The 17,898-nt window shown below is 40.0% G+C and overlaps 1 protein-coding gene across 2 annotated transcripts; it reads right to left on the reverse strand.

The window, feature by feature from the left end:
* Positions 1 to 662: 662 nt before the first annotated feature.
* Positions 663 to 15,998, reverse strand: dis3l2 (DIS3 like 3'-5' exoribonuclease 2). 2 transcript variants are annotated; one of them, XM_086043464.1, is made up of 21 exons: positions 15,939 to 15,998; positions 14,764 to 15,537; positions 14,554 to 14,684; positions 14,213 to 14,266; positions 13,975 to 14,076; positions 13,683 to 13,833; positions 12,836 to 12,897; positions 12,517 to 12,746; positions 12,270 to 12,443; positions 11,396 to 11,475; positions 11,171 to 11,283; positions 10,920 to 11,027; positions 10,524 to 10,757; positions 10,329 to 10,408; positions 9,984 to 10,167; positions 9,773 to 9,859; positions 9,284 to 9,431; positions 9,061 to 9,191; positions 5,697 to 5,801; positions 5,192 to 5,296; positions 663 to 4,916 (listed from the first exon to the last, which is right to left on the reverse strand). In XM_086043464.1, the coding sequence occupies exons 2-21, from the start codon at positions 15,527 to 15,529 to the stop codon at positions 4,815 to 4,817; spliced, it is 3,147 nt and encodes a 1,048-aa protein (XP_085899590.1). In that variant the 5' UTR covers positions 15,530 to 15,537; positions 15,939 to 15,998; the 3' UTR covers positions 663 to 4,814. The 2 variants fall into 2 exon arrangements, with proteins under 2 accessions (XP_085899590.1, XP_085899591.1); XM_086043465.1 differs by lacking the exons at positions 663 to 4,916; positions 5,192 to 5,296; positions 5,697 to 5,801 and adding an exon at positions 7,454 to 7,645.
* Positions 15,999 to 17,898: the final 1,900 nt, after the last annotated feature.

A 17,898-nucleotide genomic window follows, 5' to 3' on the forward strand; every position in this document is an offset into this window, starting at 1 on the left:
GCAGTTTATTTTTCGAGTGTAGATATCACAAATGTGATCAGCACTACACAGATGATAATCCTAAAATAAAAGCGATACTGTTCCTGGTGCTACTGGGCAATGGAAGTTGGCAAACCAAAGATTGATTGATTATTACAGCTTGTAGTGCATAGGTGTGGCAATGATAACATGCCTTACTGGATCATGTTGACGTGGGATACAAAGATTGTTTTGTCCACTTTTATCATAACAGTAGAATGTATCTTTCATAATGTTTCTCGGGTGCACGTTATAAAAAGTCAACACGGCATAGATAAATGTGTTGGTGTTGAAAACAATAATTATGTGGAACGAATATCTATAAAATTCTGTTGAAAAAAATAATTTTTGAGCAGGTAAGAGTTAATTAAAAACTAAAATAATATGATTGCATAAGTTTATACACACTTTAACTACTGTACTTCCATGTCAAACTACTTTGACACACCCTTGGATTATAAAAGGGAATTCAATTTATTTGGGCATATGACTATATCAGCATCATCCATTTTGACTACCCATTTGCGTACCGTAGGCACTCCCTTTAAAAAAAATGAGAATGTTTTCTATCTTTGTAAAAGCGATATGGACAATGCATTTCCGAGTATGTGTTTATTTATTCGGGGATTAAAAAAACAACAGTCTCTCTCTGTACTGCTCTTTATTGCAACTTTTCGTCACCGTCATGACATATTCAACAATAAATTAAATACACATGCAAACAATGCTGCTTTAGTAGGAAGACAGAGGAACACAACTGCACAACTGCACTTTGAATAATGGCAAGAATAAAGCTACACATTACTGTAACACTGCAAAACAAAGTAATACAATTTGCTCAGTATGACACAAATGTTAGAAATTGAACTGAGTCCAGTTATCAGTTATTTGTCAAGTAAACACGTTTTTCCCTTCAACTTAAAGGTCCCATGCCACACTTTTAGAGGTCCATTCCTTTGTAAGGAATTATTATTTTGCATAAATATTTTTTTGGCTGAATGAATTGCATTTTGGAGGGCCTAAGCATACATCGAAACTCAAATGTTTGACAAGAAATATCATCTTTTACATTTTATTGTACTGCACTAAGTGCATTGACCAGATCCACCTCAAAAGTAAATATCACTTTTCGGCAGAGGGCGTGGCCATGGCGGCGTCGTGAATTCTGATGATCAACTGTGGCAACAAAATCTCTTGGAACTTGAATCGCGATGGTTATATCTTTTGCAAATTACACAAACTCACACACTCAATGAGAGTCCTGACTTAAAGGCATTTATAAGAAAACATTTTGTTGTATTAATAGCACCACCTACCAGCACAAGAAAATGTCATTTTCAATTTCAAAGTTTCATTATTTGATGTCCACCACATATTTGCTCGGAAAAGTGTTAACGCCGTCATGATTTTCAAACAAATTTTGTGAGTTTACGCTTTTTGCTAGGAAAACGAGGAGGGTCTAAACACTCATAAAACTTTGCACACCTGGCAAAACCCCGCCCCCCCAAAAAACAATATTTTGTACAGCCGCATTGCATCACGTGACCAATGCGTTGTGCTGCGCAGCACGTCTGCGACTTTGCCTGCAACACATGCTATGCACGCGTCAGAAATTGCTGCTCTGCGTAGGGTGCAGGGCGCAGGATGCAGTGCACATTCTCTCACGTGTTGATCCGTTATGTCACATGCTGCGATGACGTACAATTTTCCCCGGCTTTTTAAGGGTAATTTACAGTATGCATGTAAAGCTGCTGCTGCGAAGCAAACTAGCTTGCCAGGGCGTGGGTGTTGTGTGTGGAAAGAACCCTACACATGCAAGTACCACCATCGCCGCCACCTTCCTGATCAATTTCACAATACAATTAAATGTATCATCTAGTCATCTGGGTCGCTTTGTCTTAGCAGGCACGATATCCATTGTTGCCCGTGTCGCATTGTTCGTTCTTGTAGAATGCTTAAACAATCAAGAGTTCTAATGAAAAGTAAGACTTGGCGCTATCATATCCTACATCCAGATGAAAAAAAAACGCAAAAAATCAAAGAAGGTGACGCGATATGACGTGCGCTCTGGCAAACGGCTTGACCTCGCTGCCAGCGGCTTTGAAAGTGTGTGTTACGCACGGTGTTTGTTTTTGTTCAAAAAGTTCCCGTGTTTTTTTTTTTTTAAGAATTTCATTGGCCGTTGAATGCGTCAATCACCATCTTTGCAAGTTTGGTTGTGACTGCAAACATAACTGACGAATCGTCCATATGCAGGGGTGGTACTGTTTACGCATGGAATATGTTCATTGGCTGTTGTTGAACTCTGACATAGGAAACATTAGTTGATTGTCAAGTAAGCTATGAATCAAACTAAAGTCCAGCCTACGTTTTGAAACGTCGTCGAAGGTAACTCAATCTACGATGGAAAATATGTACATATGTAATATGTATATGTATCTGATAGCAACCTGTAACGGTTGCAGCAGCTAATAACGTGGCTTTATGGATGTCAGGCTTGTTGTGGACTAACTATATTACTGGAATACTTTTACTGGACCCTTGTCAATGTAATATGATCACTGATGATGGATTATGAAATTGTGTTGGACATTTGAGGATGAAATGGTGAGTTCCATATTTTTTGTGTGTTAGCGATTGTTTTGACTAAAATGCTCGCCGAGCCTGCAGACATGATTGTGTCTTATAATGTTTGGTATCATTCGAATCTGCGGACTCTCAGTTTTCTAACCATATATAACATGCCCAGGAATGCTTTGAAGTTGTTTAGTATGTAGTGAATGTCCCGCGGCCACAACGCCATCGCCCACACGGGTGGGCCGGGGACCCATAACGGGATAACCCCACACATCTCTAGTTTTTATTTTATTTTTTACATAATCTGCGAAGTCGTATGTGGTTTGCAATATAATTTGGGTTGGAAATGCCAAGTATACCTTTTTTGAAGCTATTGTTGGTCAAAAATGCCCGGCATCTTAAATGGGCCAGGTTGTTATTACTAATCAATAGGTAAATAAGCTTTGCACTGACTGAATTGCAGGTCCCCTCAAACTGAATATGGGAATCAACTGTCCTCTGGTAGGGAGTTGCCAATATCTCTGTGTCTTCGACGGCCATCAGGCACATACTGGGCCCGAAATTCGGCCCATGAATTTGAGATAGAGGCCCCCCCAAGCGTGAGGTCAAAGGCCAAACATGTTTTGTTTCTCCTGCTGTGTTGAGGCCCCGAATATTAACCAATGAGCAATGACTGTGATTTTTGGTCTAATCATTTTAGTAAAACACTATGCAGAACACAACTAACCGTCTATATAATACGGCAGCCTCTACCAGTCAGTTTATTGCTGATGCCTGGTTCCGGCTTAGTTCTGTTTCATCTCCTTCTGCTTCAGTAACTTGCTGCATGCAGATCTTTTCTTGAATAATGAGTAGCGAATCTTCGTCACAATAACATGAAAACCTGAACCACTAGTTTTGAAAGCCTTTCACCTTTTATCATCTATTGCAAACAATCAACAAACCGCATAGATGTCAAACTTCAACCTTGTCACAGGCGCATTCCTGACCCATATTATGCATAAAACAGTGGACATGTTTTATTTTTATGGCATGGGACCTTTAAAATACATTTAAAGCTCAGGCTGCAGCAAAACAAAAACAAAGCATATGTCATAAACTGAGAAGAAACCAGAATCACAGTTTAAAAGAAAATGGCACAGTTCAATTATATTCAACATGTACTATATTGGCGGCACGGTGGTCGACTGGTTAGCACCACCGCCTCACAGTTCAGAGGTCGTGGGTTCGATCCTGGCCCCGGCCTCCCTGTGTGGAGTTTGCATGTTCTCCCCGTGCCTGCGTGGGTTTTATCCGGGAACTCCGGTTTCTTCCCACATTCCAAAAACATGCATGGTAAGTTGATTGGACACTCTAATTTGCCCCTAGGTATGATTGTGAGTGTGGATGTTTGTTTGTCTCTGTGTGCCCTGCAATTGGCTGGCAACCAATGCAGGGTGTCCCCCGCCTACTGCCCAAAGACAGCTGGGATAGGCTCCAGCACGCCCCGCGACCCTTGTGAGGAGAAGCGATATAGATAATGGATGGATGGATGTGCTATATTAAGGTACGATACTAAAACAAAACAAAAATAGCTAGCTATTAGCCAGCGTGAAACAATAATCATGTTCAGCAGTAATTTACATTCAAGCCTATCCCAAATCTTAAAATAAAAACAAAGAGTCATCTTATTAAGCCAAGCTTGATAAACAAGCAATACAAGAGCTTAGCTCCAGGCTTGTGGAACCCATTTTCGGGAAATATACAACCAAATGTGGGCTCATGAACTGTCCTATGTGAAAAATACGTCTTTCACTGTGTAAAATGATGTTATTTACATAAATAATACACGTTAGGAAATACCACTTGATGTCTGTAAATTCTATGTGCGATATTAACCTAAATTAGTAAAAGCAATTTAAGTTCCTATTCCGATGTACTATGGTCACCAAAACATATGCTATACAAACTCACAACTATTAATATTTTATCTAAATAACTTTCTGTATCTTATGACTCTGTAAAGTATATTATACTAAAAGAAATTACAGTATCTATAATCTATTTCGTGTACTACACGTGAAATACACCAGCACACCATGATTAATTAGTGAGTTCACAAACTGTTATAAGTTCCTCTTTCTTCAAGTCACAAAGTCAGACTGCATCTGAGTGTTTTGCAGCAAATGGTAGTGTCCATGTGTAGAACAATAACACTGCTTACATGACGTGTCAAGTATTTATGGTGCAATCGCATTGGGCCTCTTGAGTAATGTACTGCATTTCATGGGCACGCCGTCTGCTTTGAGCTGCACCTCCACTAGTGTGAAGATGGAAATGACCTGGGGAAAAATCGACAATTCCTCCATAAACGCGCTTTTCAAATCTGCAAACGAATGTTTCCATCCTGGCCGCATCTCAATTGCCTGTTTTTGGCTAAAGCAAAAACAAAACAAAAAAACTTAAAGGCCACTGTTGTAAATAAGGGTAGTTTGGTGTTTGTTACCTATCTAAAAAGACATGTTAAAAGTACAAATGTGTTGTCATTATTCATCTCAACAGTACATAACTTTTCACACTGGCTACAGGAAGACTATCATAAACAGAAGAGTCTCACCTGCTCAAATGGAGGTTCATGTGAGTGCTCTGGTGACCACATGAGAGTCAGCTCAGATTTCTTCCCCACCTTGCGATGGTGGAATGAGGCCAGGCCAGTGACAGACTGATGGTCACAGGGGAAAAAAAAAAATGATTTGTTGAAATAAATCAAGCTTTAGGCTGCTGTGCACTGCTCCTCTCCCCTTTATATAAAATGCTGAGTATATCAAGCAGCGAATGTTCAGCTCAGCTGTCATGTCATTGCTTTCTAAAGGTGTGGCCTCCAGGTGGGAAGAAGTGTCAGTACCTCTGTCCCATTCATCACCGCTTACGAGGTCACAGATTGTTTGAGTGCAACGCTTCAGTTTGAAACTAGCCAGCGTAGCTGCTGCGAGCAGATGGCGGCATATTGACTATGATTGCCCTCGTTAAAAATGAAAGATGGCGCTTATCTATCGGCTTTCGAATAGATGCACAGAATGTAAATGCTGAAACATTTGTATAGAAAGTATATAATGGACAACCTTGCAATAGATGCGTTTCTGCACTCCATAGCGTAGAACCAGCACATCGAAGGACTGATCCAACACAGCCATCACCATGGCCTCAGAGTCCAGGGGGCCACAGTCCTATTGAACAAAGCCTTAAAATGACTTATGACACTGCGTGCTCTGCATATGAGTACACCCACCTTGAAAAATGTAAACATTTTATTCAATCTCGATGAACGTAAAGAACAATTTCCAAAATTTTGACAAAATACTTTTTGTAGAATGTGTTTAACTCATAACCTCCCGACTACCAGCAGTTTAAATTCCTCCTCTGCAGACATTTGTAAACCTGAATATCTCCCACCCACTGCATTCAATCGAAATGCCTCCTACTGTACTACATAGAGGACATTTGGAGCTTTCCAATGATACCAAATTTGAGGGGGTGTGACTTTGTTAGCATTGATTGCATCATCAAAGAAAATGGCTTCCCTCAGTGCAAGCACATTTTATGGGAAGAGGAAAAGTAAGAACTTTTTATTAAATTGTGGCTTGAAATGTTCTTTGCATGTTTTCCGTAAGACTCTTAAGAACACATTAAAGTGTTGTTTGAATTATTTTAACTGTATTTCAGCCTAGTATTTAAGCGTTTAAAAAACGTCGTCCTGAGTGTACATTTGTAATTATTTACTCCATTTTTTTTAAGTGACAAGAAAGGACGTCATTCTCAAAAGTAGAGAGAATTTTACTCCACGTTGTTGTTGGAAATTGAGAAATCTTTGAATTCCTACATGGGGTGTCTAGGATATCCCAAAATTCAAATGTATTGGGCCTTTAATACTAGAGTCCAAATTGTGGCAGAATCCATGACCACAAATCGGTTTTACAAATTGAGAAATTCTATCAAAATTGTCAACGGCCTAGATTTTTCAGATGAGGAAAAAAGAAGTGATCTCTTTTGGAGAATCAGGTCCCTTTTACCAAAGTAAGGCAAGGATGTCTTGAGTCTGCCCAGAACGGGAAAATTGTGTATTGACAAGTAAATGCTTCCTTTTACTGGTCGATGCCCAGTGCGCCAGTATGTACCCGCAAACCTAACCCAACTGGACTGAAGGTGTTTGTATTGGCTGCACCAACTGGTCTAGTCTTAGACTTTGTGGTTTACCAAGGCAAGACTACCTTTGCAGTGACAAGAGGAAAGGGCATTGGAGAACAAGCTGTTCTTTATTTAACAATCTGTTCCCCAAGGCATCCACCTGTTTTTTGACAAGTACTTTACAACAATCAAATACACCTTCTTGACACTCTGATGGCAAAAGGACTGACAGGGAGTGGAACCCTCATGAATAACAGGGTTCCAAAGGACTGCAAGATAATAGGTGATAAGCCCTTCAAACAGAAAGAAAGAGGGTCATCAGAGATGGTGATGAGACGAAGCACACTTGAACTTGCTGTCATGAAGTGGTTGGATAACAAACCAGTGGTCATGGCATCGTCTGCCTATGGGGTTGAACCTCAGGATGCATGCGAAAGATGGTCCAAGACAAAAAAAAAAAACTTTGTCCAGGTGTCAAGGTCACTGGCAATTGCAGAGTACAACACCAACATGGGTGGTGTGGACCTGGTCGACCGAATGTTGAGTTTATACAGGATGGCCTCTCGCACCAGGAAATGGACAGTGCGTGCAATATTCCACTTTTTTGACCTGGCAATCACAAACTTTTGGCTTCAGTATAAGAGTGACCGGCAGAGTCTCGGGAAGAAACTCATGAGGGTCCTTGACTTCAAACTGACCTTTGGTGAAGAGTTAATTATTCAAGCCCAAGCAGGAATCACAAGTGACACCGTAGATGACTATACTCATCCACGTCAAAAATGGAAAGGACAGCCAAATACAGCTCTGGGACACTACGGTGCCATCCACCTTCCAGAGATGATGGATGAAGCACATGCATCAAGGTGTCGCAGATCCGGCTGCAACACTAAAACATAGGTGATGTGCACAAAGTGCAAGGGTTTCCTTCGTGTTTCCAAGAAAGGGAATTGCTGTTTGAAGTATCATACCAAATAAGCGCAAAAGAAGCAGGAGACAAAGAAGAGATAATGGGCAGTTGCGTTTATGTTGAGCCCTCTCATGTTGACTTTTTGATATTTTCTGTTGGTCTAACTGGTTGCCAACAACGTTCTGTTTCACCTGTATCGAGTTCCAATGTCCATTGTTGTGGACACATCTTAGCTTAAAAAAAAATAAAATTAAAAAAAAAAAAAAAAATATATATATATATATATATATATATATATATATATATATATATATATATATATATATATATATATATATATTTTTTTTTTTAATTTCTTTTTCAGTATTCCAGTTACTTTACAAACATTGGGGAATTTCAAAATAAAAGTGATTGGCCTTTTTTTCCGCTGGTAGTCAGAAGGATAACATGAAAGTAAGGTTGAATGATAATATAATGTGTACTTTCCATTGATATTGCGTTTGTGGAAAATGAGAAATCCACCCTTTTTTAGCTAGCTTGGGGGCGGCCATTTTGTCACTTCTGTCGACTGAAGATGACATCAAGTTGCTCAGGGTTCAGAAAACGACCAATCACAGCTCACCTTTTTTCAAAAGCTGAGCAATGATTGGTCGATATCTGAGCCCTGAGCATTTTCATTGTCATCTTCAGTCGACAGAGGTGACAAAACGGGCGCCCCCTGAGATGGCTAAAAGTGGGTGCATTTTGCTGCTTAATTTATAACTTAACTTAATCAATTTAATGAATGCACAAAATTAATACAGCCCACAACAAAAATGACCTAGTATTTTGTATGACCTCCATGACTTTTATGGACAGCAGCATGTCTGCTAGGCCAGGAATGAACAAGTTGTCAGTCTTTTTCTCGGTGTCTACTTATTTGTACAACATGGTCTTTAGTAAATTTGTTCAGAAAATGACTTTTTTGTGTGTACAAATGAACAAATCTTATTTGCATTCAATGGCCCACATTTGTGGAAGTATTTTGTAGTGTAGAAATATTGATTCTGAAAGGAAACTAAAGGTGTTCTTATAAACCTGTTGGGGTGTACTCATTTCTGCTGGGCACTGTACAAACAATAATAACAAATGTCTACTTCTCATGTATGGATAATCAAGACAAAAAATATGGACCAATTGTCTCCAAAATTCAGCCTCAAAATTATAGATACCGTAGAACAATAATTCTGTTTCTAATCATTTGCCTTTCACATGTAGCCAAATAAGGGAATAAAAATACTGCATTCGATACACACTCTTACACTTTGTAAGATCCCAATACTGGATCTCATTAGATTTTACAAGTGTAACTAAAGCTGTGACTGCATTAACAATGACAGAATGCTGTTACCAACCTTTACAAAAACTCCAAAGAAGAGCTCAGAGCTCAGCTCTTGTGCTCTTTTGGATGCAGTCTTCTTCTCGTTGCAGTGTGAAGTCTGTTTTTGGACTTCATCTGTTGACAGTGCTAACTCGGGACCACAATCTGAATCAAAACATGCATAGCAGAAATTAAAAAAATAAAATTTCAAAAAAAGCTGTCTGTTTTCAGGAAATGTACACGTGTTGTGTTTATACTCAGTGAAGATGCCAGCAGTCTGTGCACAATGATGTCAGCGTAGCGTCTGATGGGTGACGTGAAATGAGTGTAAAGAGGAACATTCAAGGCGTAATGCTTAAAAAGCTTTTCCTCCTGGAGTGCCCCTGTACAGAAGTATAACGCCATCTAGAAAACACAAAAGTCCAGAGAAAAAGATGATTATCATTATTTATCCATAAATACAGCACACACTTGGCTGGTACATTACAGCAAGCAGCATCATTTTGTTACATCAACATATCGTTGCTGTCATGTGAAAAACACTTATCTCCATTTTTTTTTCATTTTCTTATTTTTACCTGAATCATATTTCCGCGTTACAGAAATCGCATTGAAGTGAAAATTTTAAAAGTTTCCAAAATTGGAGATAAGTGTTTTTCACAGGACAGCGACGATATGTAAAATGTTTTTTATGTTTTTCACTTTGACAAACAGAAGCAACCATGGAATGAAACAATCACGCTAACCTGCATAGGTCTGGAGCACATGTGGGTGAGAACTTCTTTACGGGCAATGGAATATTCATCATTACCAAGAGTGGAAAGTAGACTCTTCTACATGTTTGGAAAAACACAGACGTGAAAAGATTTCAAGTACCCATTTTGACTTCATTGGCTAATAGTGTTCAAATAGTAACCATCAAATGGTTTCATGTGTATTGTCAGTATGAATACCAACATTCAATGCGCCGGCAGAGGAAAGGTCAATGTCAATGCCCAGCTGGTCACACAACTCTTGTAGCTCATCCACCATCTTAGCCTTGGGTGGAGGATGGCGTCTGAGCAAGGCTAGCTCAGGGAAGTGTTTGTAAATATGGTGGGCTGTGGCTATGTTAGCTAGTAGCATGAGCTCTTCAACCAACCTAGAAAACGGGGAAAAAAGACAGTTGACATTTAGGTGCCATTTAGATAAAATATACACTGTCTTGAAATTTAATATAAATACGCAATACAATAAAATTCAATCAATATAGAAATAACACTTTGAGATTCAGAGATACAGTATAGCAGCACAAATACCAACTTGTTACTATCTCTGTACTGGTAAATGTAGCAGCCTTGGGGCATCATGGTCTCTTTGTCCAGTTTGAAAGAGAGTTTCAGCTGAGAAAAATGCAAAAAAAATGTAAGTGATTAAGTTAACCACAAAAGTGCATGTCAGTTTTCTCGCCATACATCAGTCCTTTATATTAAAAACAAACTGGCCAGCAGACCTAACCTGGTCTAGTCGGAGCGCTCCACCAGAGAAACGCTGAGCTCTGAGGTTCTTAGCAAGGGAATGCAGGTTCAGCACAGCTTGGTGGATCACGTCAATACGGTGCTCCGGGTCCACAGGAGGCAGCTCTTCAGCAGCAAACATCTTCTCAGGGGCCTCGATCATACTCTGAGCATGATCATAGCTCAACTTGACACATGAGCGGATCACGGAGCGGCCAAACCATTCACTCAGAATCTGTGCACAGGAAGAGGAATGAGAAAGATAACACTGATTTCAAGACTGTGGGCAAGTGAATACAGTTTGAATTTTCATTTGCGTTATTGACCATATGTGTCACTGCACCTCATCAGCAGTAAAAAAAAAAAAAATAATCCCGTGATTCTCCTATGAACATACCTTCCCTTCAGGTGTGATTTTCCAAATGACGGAGAAGGTAAGCCTGTCAGCGAGAGGGTTCAAACTACATAGCTCCTCACAAAGTAGCCTTGGCAACATAGGGATGACCTGGACAGTCACAATGAATAAGATCATGTTGAAAAGCAACAGTTGAACAACAATAGAAGTAAATGATGCATTATAATTTTCCAGCTATCAAACTATGAGAGTTATCCAGATCATTTAAATGACTAATAATTTAGGTAACTCACTTTTTGTACGAGATACACACTTGTGGCTCGCTTGCTGGCAATTTTATCCAAAGCATTGCCCTCCTCCACAAAATAACTGACATCAGCAATGTGGACCCCCACCTCATAGTTGCCTGTATCAAACACAAATACACTTTGAGAGGAATCAGGGGAGATCATCAATTATCAATAAGTGCTTCAACACCACCAGTTAAAGAAGCCATAAAGTATTAATGTGCAAGTTACCATCTGGAAGCCGTTTACAGGACAAGGCATCATCCAGATCTCTGGCAGTCGCTGGGTCAATTGTGAAGATGCACTCCTTCCTAAACATGAATGTACAATAATGAGGTAAATAAATGTTCCGACTAAATACACAGTTGGAGCGATTGCCAGTCAATCACAGGGCTCACACGCATCCCTATGGGTGATTTAGAGTTTTCGCTTTGACTAGCATGCATGTTTCAAGGATGTTAGAGGAAACAAGCGTGCTCTGAGAAAACACAAACAGTGAAAAGCTGAACAGCTCTAACAGAGGTTCGAATCCAGATGTCCTCGTTTTGAGTCAACCAAGCTACCACAACCCCGCCATGCTGCCTATACAATAGATATATAGTACGTACATACTGTATCTGGATGGGGGAAGGGGGGAATCAGACAGTTTCAATGATCAGAAGGCAATAAACTAGTTTCTGCCCCTGCCAGTGTGCAAAGCAACCACAAGGGTAAAGGTAAGTAATTGTTCTCTTTTTAACTCTACAGTGTTGCCCTACCATTTGTGGAGAATAGGGACTGAGACCTGTCATGAATAGGGAACATGTGCAAGTAACCGACAGACGGAAAATCTAGATCTAGGAAGTAAAAAACCTGCCAGAGTTTGGCTTTAGCCAAAGGTGGTTCCAGGGTTTTTACTTTCTGAACCCGGATTTACCATCCTTGGTTAAATCCGCTAGTTGGGCATTGCCTGGTGTGTTTTTCATGCAATTATTCACTGTTAATATAACTTTGCTACTGCGGTAGCATAGTGAAGTGATTATGTGTGTTCAAACTTGCACACAAATTTGGGTAACTGTCATGAAGCATATCCGCGATAAGTATAAGCCTACTGTGCAAGTCCCACCTTAAGTCTTTTCTCTTGGCCATCTCCTCAGGTGGGATGTTCCAAGGCACATTCTTGGGCAAACAATCTATCACTTGATCTGAGAACTCTGAAAAATCGACATCGTACTCGATCAGAATGCCTTCTGTTTCCGGCTCGATTTCCCCAGCCTGGCCCAATGTCTTCGCCAGTCGACTGGTGGAACACAAAGCAAGGGAGAGTCATTAACACGAGAATCGATGTGCAATTCAAAAACATCAATATTCACCCTTCTGCAAAGTTGCTGTCAGCCGGGCAATTGGTGATGCGGCAGATAAAAAGTGTGTTGGTGTAATCATCAGGGCGCAAAGTAAAATCCTCTGGACAATCGGATAGGGGAACATTAATCCTGGGCACGCGGTGGTCCACAGGGGAGAACATGGCAAAAGGCTTGTCGGGTAGAAATTTCAGGGAGCCTGTCACAGCCCTTGAGTGCTTCTTTTCAACAATGTACACCACCTAGAACATTGATGATGAGAAAGTGTCATAAGGAATTGAGAGATGATATCTTCTTTAAAAAATACAGTAATGTAGATGGAAAAGCTCACTTTAGCAGTCATTTGAAGTACTTCACTACTGGACTGTGATGTAAAGGTGTTTTCCAGATGGTCTGCGAAAAACCAAAACAAAAAACAGATGCTTTATTTCATTTAAATGCTGGATTAAAACTAAATTACAGGACAGTATTCCCCTGCAAAATCATGGTTCATCACAAATACCCCTTCGCATTTTTTGTGTTTTTCCTGTGATGCGCTAAGATGCTGCCAAAGCCATGTCTAAATCGGAAAGTCGTGAAGTAATTGGTGTCAAGGGGGCATGTTGAATACATTTCGACTGAGGCAAGCGTTGTATGTCAGGGATGAGTAATGTTTAGCCTTTATTGTTAGTGGGATTTACAAAGTTTCTGTTACACGTACATGCACACCTCTGGTGCATTTTTGCAAAATCAAACGAATAAACATTGAGTTTGAATTGATATTAACCTGTTTTCTGATCATAGTTTGTTGAATATTTTTTATAGAAACTAATACAGGCAATTATAAAATTTTTGGGGGGCGAGGAGTGTTGTGGGGTGGTGGTTGGCAAATTTAGCCTCTTAGTCATTTAATAGTCATGTAATATTGTGGCTGTAGTTTGAAGTAGGATCCAAAGGTGTTCAATGAGTCCCTCTTATGTGACAAAACAAAGTAAGCAAAATATTAGAGCACGTGTTTGGTGCAGCTCAAATACTATAATACCAATATTGTCAAATACATCATACAATACCATGATCATCCAACCTGAGCAATACTATCTTTGTATAATTTTGACTAAGCTCTCGACATTCACTTCATTGTGCAGATGTACCTAATCATGTGGCCAATGAGTGTTTTTAAGGGATGGCCATGTTCTTACCTTTGCTTGCGAGCTGACCTTGGTCACTATGCTGACCTTCCAGAGAAATATGTGGCGCTTGCACCATCTTCTTCTGGGCTGTTTGGCTCAGGTTTGCCTTATGGGCTTCTGACTCACTGACTCCCTCACAGTCAGTGTCAGACCTCACAACCTACATGGAAAACCATTTAGATCAGATGAATTAATGAGATTAATGTCACTTCAACCTTTGAAAATTATTATCCTGGTTTATACGGTAGTGTGGGGATTGCAAACCATTACATAGATGGATCAATAACAAAGTATAGAATACCTTCCATTGTTCCCGTGGTAGGATTTGCACCACGACTATGTCTCCATTTAATGCCCTGTTACGAGCAATTATGCCATCCAAAAATATATCTCGTGTGTCATCCTGTAAACAAAAAAAAAAAGGCTTTGTACATTTCAACTCAGAAGTGTGGTACTGGTAATAATGTTATATTATCCCCCAAAAGTCATCAAATTATTTTTAAGATGGCATCATCACAGCAAATACTGCCAAGACTCACAGGAGATGGGATGAACGCATCATGGTACTTCTTGGGGTTTATTCGCAATTGTCCCTGAGGAAAAACAATTTAAAATGTATACAATGATCTTGCAGTAGACGCTACATGTTTCACACAATTACTCCTATCTTTAATAGTACAGCAAATTAGGCAAATACAAATACGGTCAAATGGTTTTACACATATTAAAATGAATACCTCCAAAAATGTGTTCCCAATAAATGCCAATGTATTTGTATGCTAGCAACTCACATATTTATGGACAATATACCTGTAGTTGAATCCCAGTTTACAAATTTTGCCACAATCTCGGGAGACCACCATCTTAACAACAAGTGTACCTGAATAAGTTCTCCTCTTTTAAGGCCATGAGAAACATCTTCAAAGGTCATATAGTGTTCAAACACTTGTTTTCTTGACCCTCTGCCTCCTTTGTTTTTATTCTTGTCCGCGGGCGAGTTGGCATTGGAGGCTGAAACCAATTTAAATGCAATTTAAATTAATCTTCCAAATGCATTCATCAGCATAAGCAGAATTGACTTGTAATGTACCTGTGGGTTTTTGTTGTTTGTTTAAATCATGAGGGGACTTGGAATTGTGACTGTCACCTGAACATTTAGCTATTAGACCTTTTGGCTTCCCCTCCTCCAGCTGCTTGGGCAAATTCTTTTTCTTTGTCTTCTTTGTGTCCTCTGGTTCCAGTTTGTTTAAATTGGCTGTATTTTGGGCATTCTCAACTAAATGGCTGCCGTCCTTAGAGGAGTTGTCCTTGCTAGTTTCTTTATTTTTCTTCCGCTGACGCTGGTGCTTCTTGGAGTCATTTGGGCCGAAAGAACTTAGCTCCTCACCCGACTCAATGTCCCCATCTTGGCTTGTGGCAGTATCCCTTCTCTGTGCTTTCCTGTGCTTTCCACACACACCTGGCTTCCTCTCGCTGTCATGCTGTGCATTTTGAATGCTCAATTTGACCATATACAATGACAAGGAGCTCTCGTCTCCTTTGTCTTTTAAGGAAGAAGGTGAAAAGTCACTGGAATCAGACAGATGATTTGGCACGAGGTCCCTTTTTCCTTGGGGTATACTCATCTTGTCACTCTGAGCTTGAAGCAATGTGTTCGGTCCATTATCTTCCCTAGGGAGAGACGGCTCCTTGGCATATTGCTCCAGAAATTTCGTGAAGGTGCTGCTGCGGTGCTGGCTAAGAAGTCTGGCATAGGCATCTTTGCGACAGGGAGCTTTATTAGACTCACTTTGACTGCCTTTCGCCTCTCGTTTTGGGTTGGCCCTCTTAGGTGGCCGAGAAGAATCCATGTGCATTATAAAACCTTCAGAGGATAAATGAGAAAGCGATGCGACAAATAAACAACGAGTCACCACCGTAGTTCTTCTCTGATCGTATTTGTTGAGTAAACGTCACACAAACACTGCACTAAACCTAGGTTATCAGAGACACCCACCGGAATTCTTCTGTTTCACTCAAGATTAGGGTTTACTATGCCAGTAAATTAAAGGTGGAAATTATTAACAAAAAACACTCAACATTCCCGGCTAACTTTAGCCGCGAACATTGAGTGCCAACGTTGTTTTGAGACGGCAAGCACTGGTTTTAACGTACATGACGATTTATCCAACACCCGCACTAAACAAATATAACTATGAACGTTATAACAAGGTCACCAAAATATGTGAGCAGTAAATTAATGACGATCTTAAATCAATTACATACCAGCTATGGCAACGCCTAGCTTGACTTACTCAATCACTTCCGGGGTCGTCAAAATAGTTGCGTTCATGATACCTTTCTGCCGTGGGAAACACTGAAGTCGAATTTCCCAAAAAGTCCTAACGTAAATCAACGTGAAATATTCATTTAATTTTAACTATATTTTAAACCATAATAACAACAACAACAAAAACAAAAACAACAATGTTTTTCATACTTTATTTTAAAATGGAAACGAATAGCTGGATCTGATCACAAATTAACAAACTTGACTTTTTAGCAGGAAAAAAAGCTCTAGAGGGCAGCAAAGATTAAATTATGTACATGAACTTGGTGATGGAAAATGAAATGCATGGTAGGCCTACAGTGTATTCCAATTTTGCATCTTGCGTCGCTTATTGTCTTTCAACCTCATAGTGAAACAATAGAGAGAGTATAAGCAGGACCAAACTAACGATGAACTGATCATTTACTATCAAATGTTCCTTCATAATAGGTTGTTTGCGCATTTGTCACCTAAATCATCAAGATATACATCTAATCCATCTGTTCATTTCTTGGAGCCAGATGTTTTTTGGGCAAAAGGCAAAATGCATTTGTACTACCCAATCACTCACCAGACACAGACAGAGACACACTCACATTCATAGTGGGAACTGAACCCATGCTACCTGCACAGAAAGCAGGCGAGTGAACCACTACAATATCCACGACTGCATGTGCATATAATGTCCGTCATTAATTCTGCTGAAAGCAATATGCTATTAGAGTTAATAATTTGTTATTCACTATACAGTAGATGTTACTGGAGTGGCATTTCACTAAATTCAGAAACCCCAACATAATGCCCTAAAAATGTGGCTAATCCAGAAATGTCAGAATATCATGCTTGTGAGTCATGGCTGTTAATGCTATACACAGACAAAAAAAATACCTCAAAAACACAAGACAAAGATAATCTGTAAATCTTTTTCATTCCCTACAACTATCAGCATTTTAATTATGTAGCGTGCTTTTAAAACCTTTTTGCTTGCTTGCTTTTTTTTCCTGCACCAAGCCCTTACAAACCTCTGAGTGAGCAGAGCGTGTGTAGGAAAGATGACTAGTGTCGTCTTTACCATGGTTGTGGTTGCACCAACCCAAGTTGTAAAGCATGCAGATGAAGAAGCAAATGACTATGAAATATTTATTGCGCTAGGGAAGGCAGTGCAGCTTGTAAAAGAGGATGAAATAGAAGGGTCAGGAGCACTCATCTCACGCAGTGTCATTTTCTCCCATGTATCGTGTTAATACACACCTTTCTCTTGCATACTCACCATTTTTACCTTGGTCTTATGTCATCGTGAATGTGACATAATGCAGTGTTGCGTGGCCACCCAGGATGCCGTCTTCATTATCGGTTGTAGTGGGCATCATGTACGCAGGGCTGCACTTTCTACTGCCATGACAACGGCCTCTGAGTCACCCCAGGCATTGCAACGCCCATCTTCAGTCGTGACCATTGCTGCAAAAGTGTCAAAGAAGACCAGACAACACTGCAAAGCTATGCTCCCATGGTGTTCTTGTCAACAGATGACAGAACTCAGTAAAGAAGAGTCACACAAGTACTTGGCAGAAATAAAAGGAGAAAATATTAAAAAATTTGTCCATATGCAACGTTTGAAGTGAATAAACCTTAAGAGGTAGAATGCACTGTCTGCACTAATTATTAATGCTTTATTTCTATTCTAAAAATGTATGGCTATACAGATTATAGTTGTAATATCTTCTGTGAGGTAGCAGAGTTGGCTAGTGGTAATCACAATTGTTTCACCGAACAAGAACGTAACAATGACGGTAATTTTATTTATTAGTGTTTTGACTGTGGGGGGTCACGGTGGTCGACTGGTTAGCACGTCCGCCTCACAGTTCAGAGGTCGTGGGTTCAATCGCGGCTCCGGCCTCCCTGTGTGGAGTTTGCATG

Source organism: Filicampus tigris, chromosome 10, assembly GCF_054856515.1.
Source record: "Filicampus tigris isolate MCC_2025a chromosome 10, RoL_Ftig_1.0, whole genome shotgun sequence".
Lineage (NCBI taxonomy): Eukaryota > Metazoa > Chordata > Actinopteri > Syngnathiformes > Syngnathidae > Filicampus > Filicampus tigris.

Bases quoted from the DNA above. Each gene is read 5' to 3' on its own strand.
- dis3l2 (XM_086043464.1), bottom strand. From the start codon at position 15,529: ATGCACATGGATTCTTCTCGGCCACCTAAGAGGGCCAACCCAAAACGA. The intron at 12,898-13,682 runs GTAAGAACATGG...GGTTTTTCGCAG, and splicing joins AGGTCAGCTCGCAAGCAAAG to ACCATCTGGAAAACACCTTT. The intron at 11,284-11,395 runs GTAACTTGCACA...TGTTTGATACAG, and splicing joins CTGTAAACGGCTTCCAGATG to GCAACTATGAGGTGGGGGTC.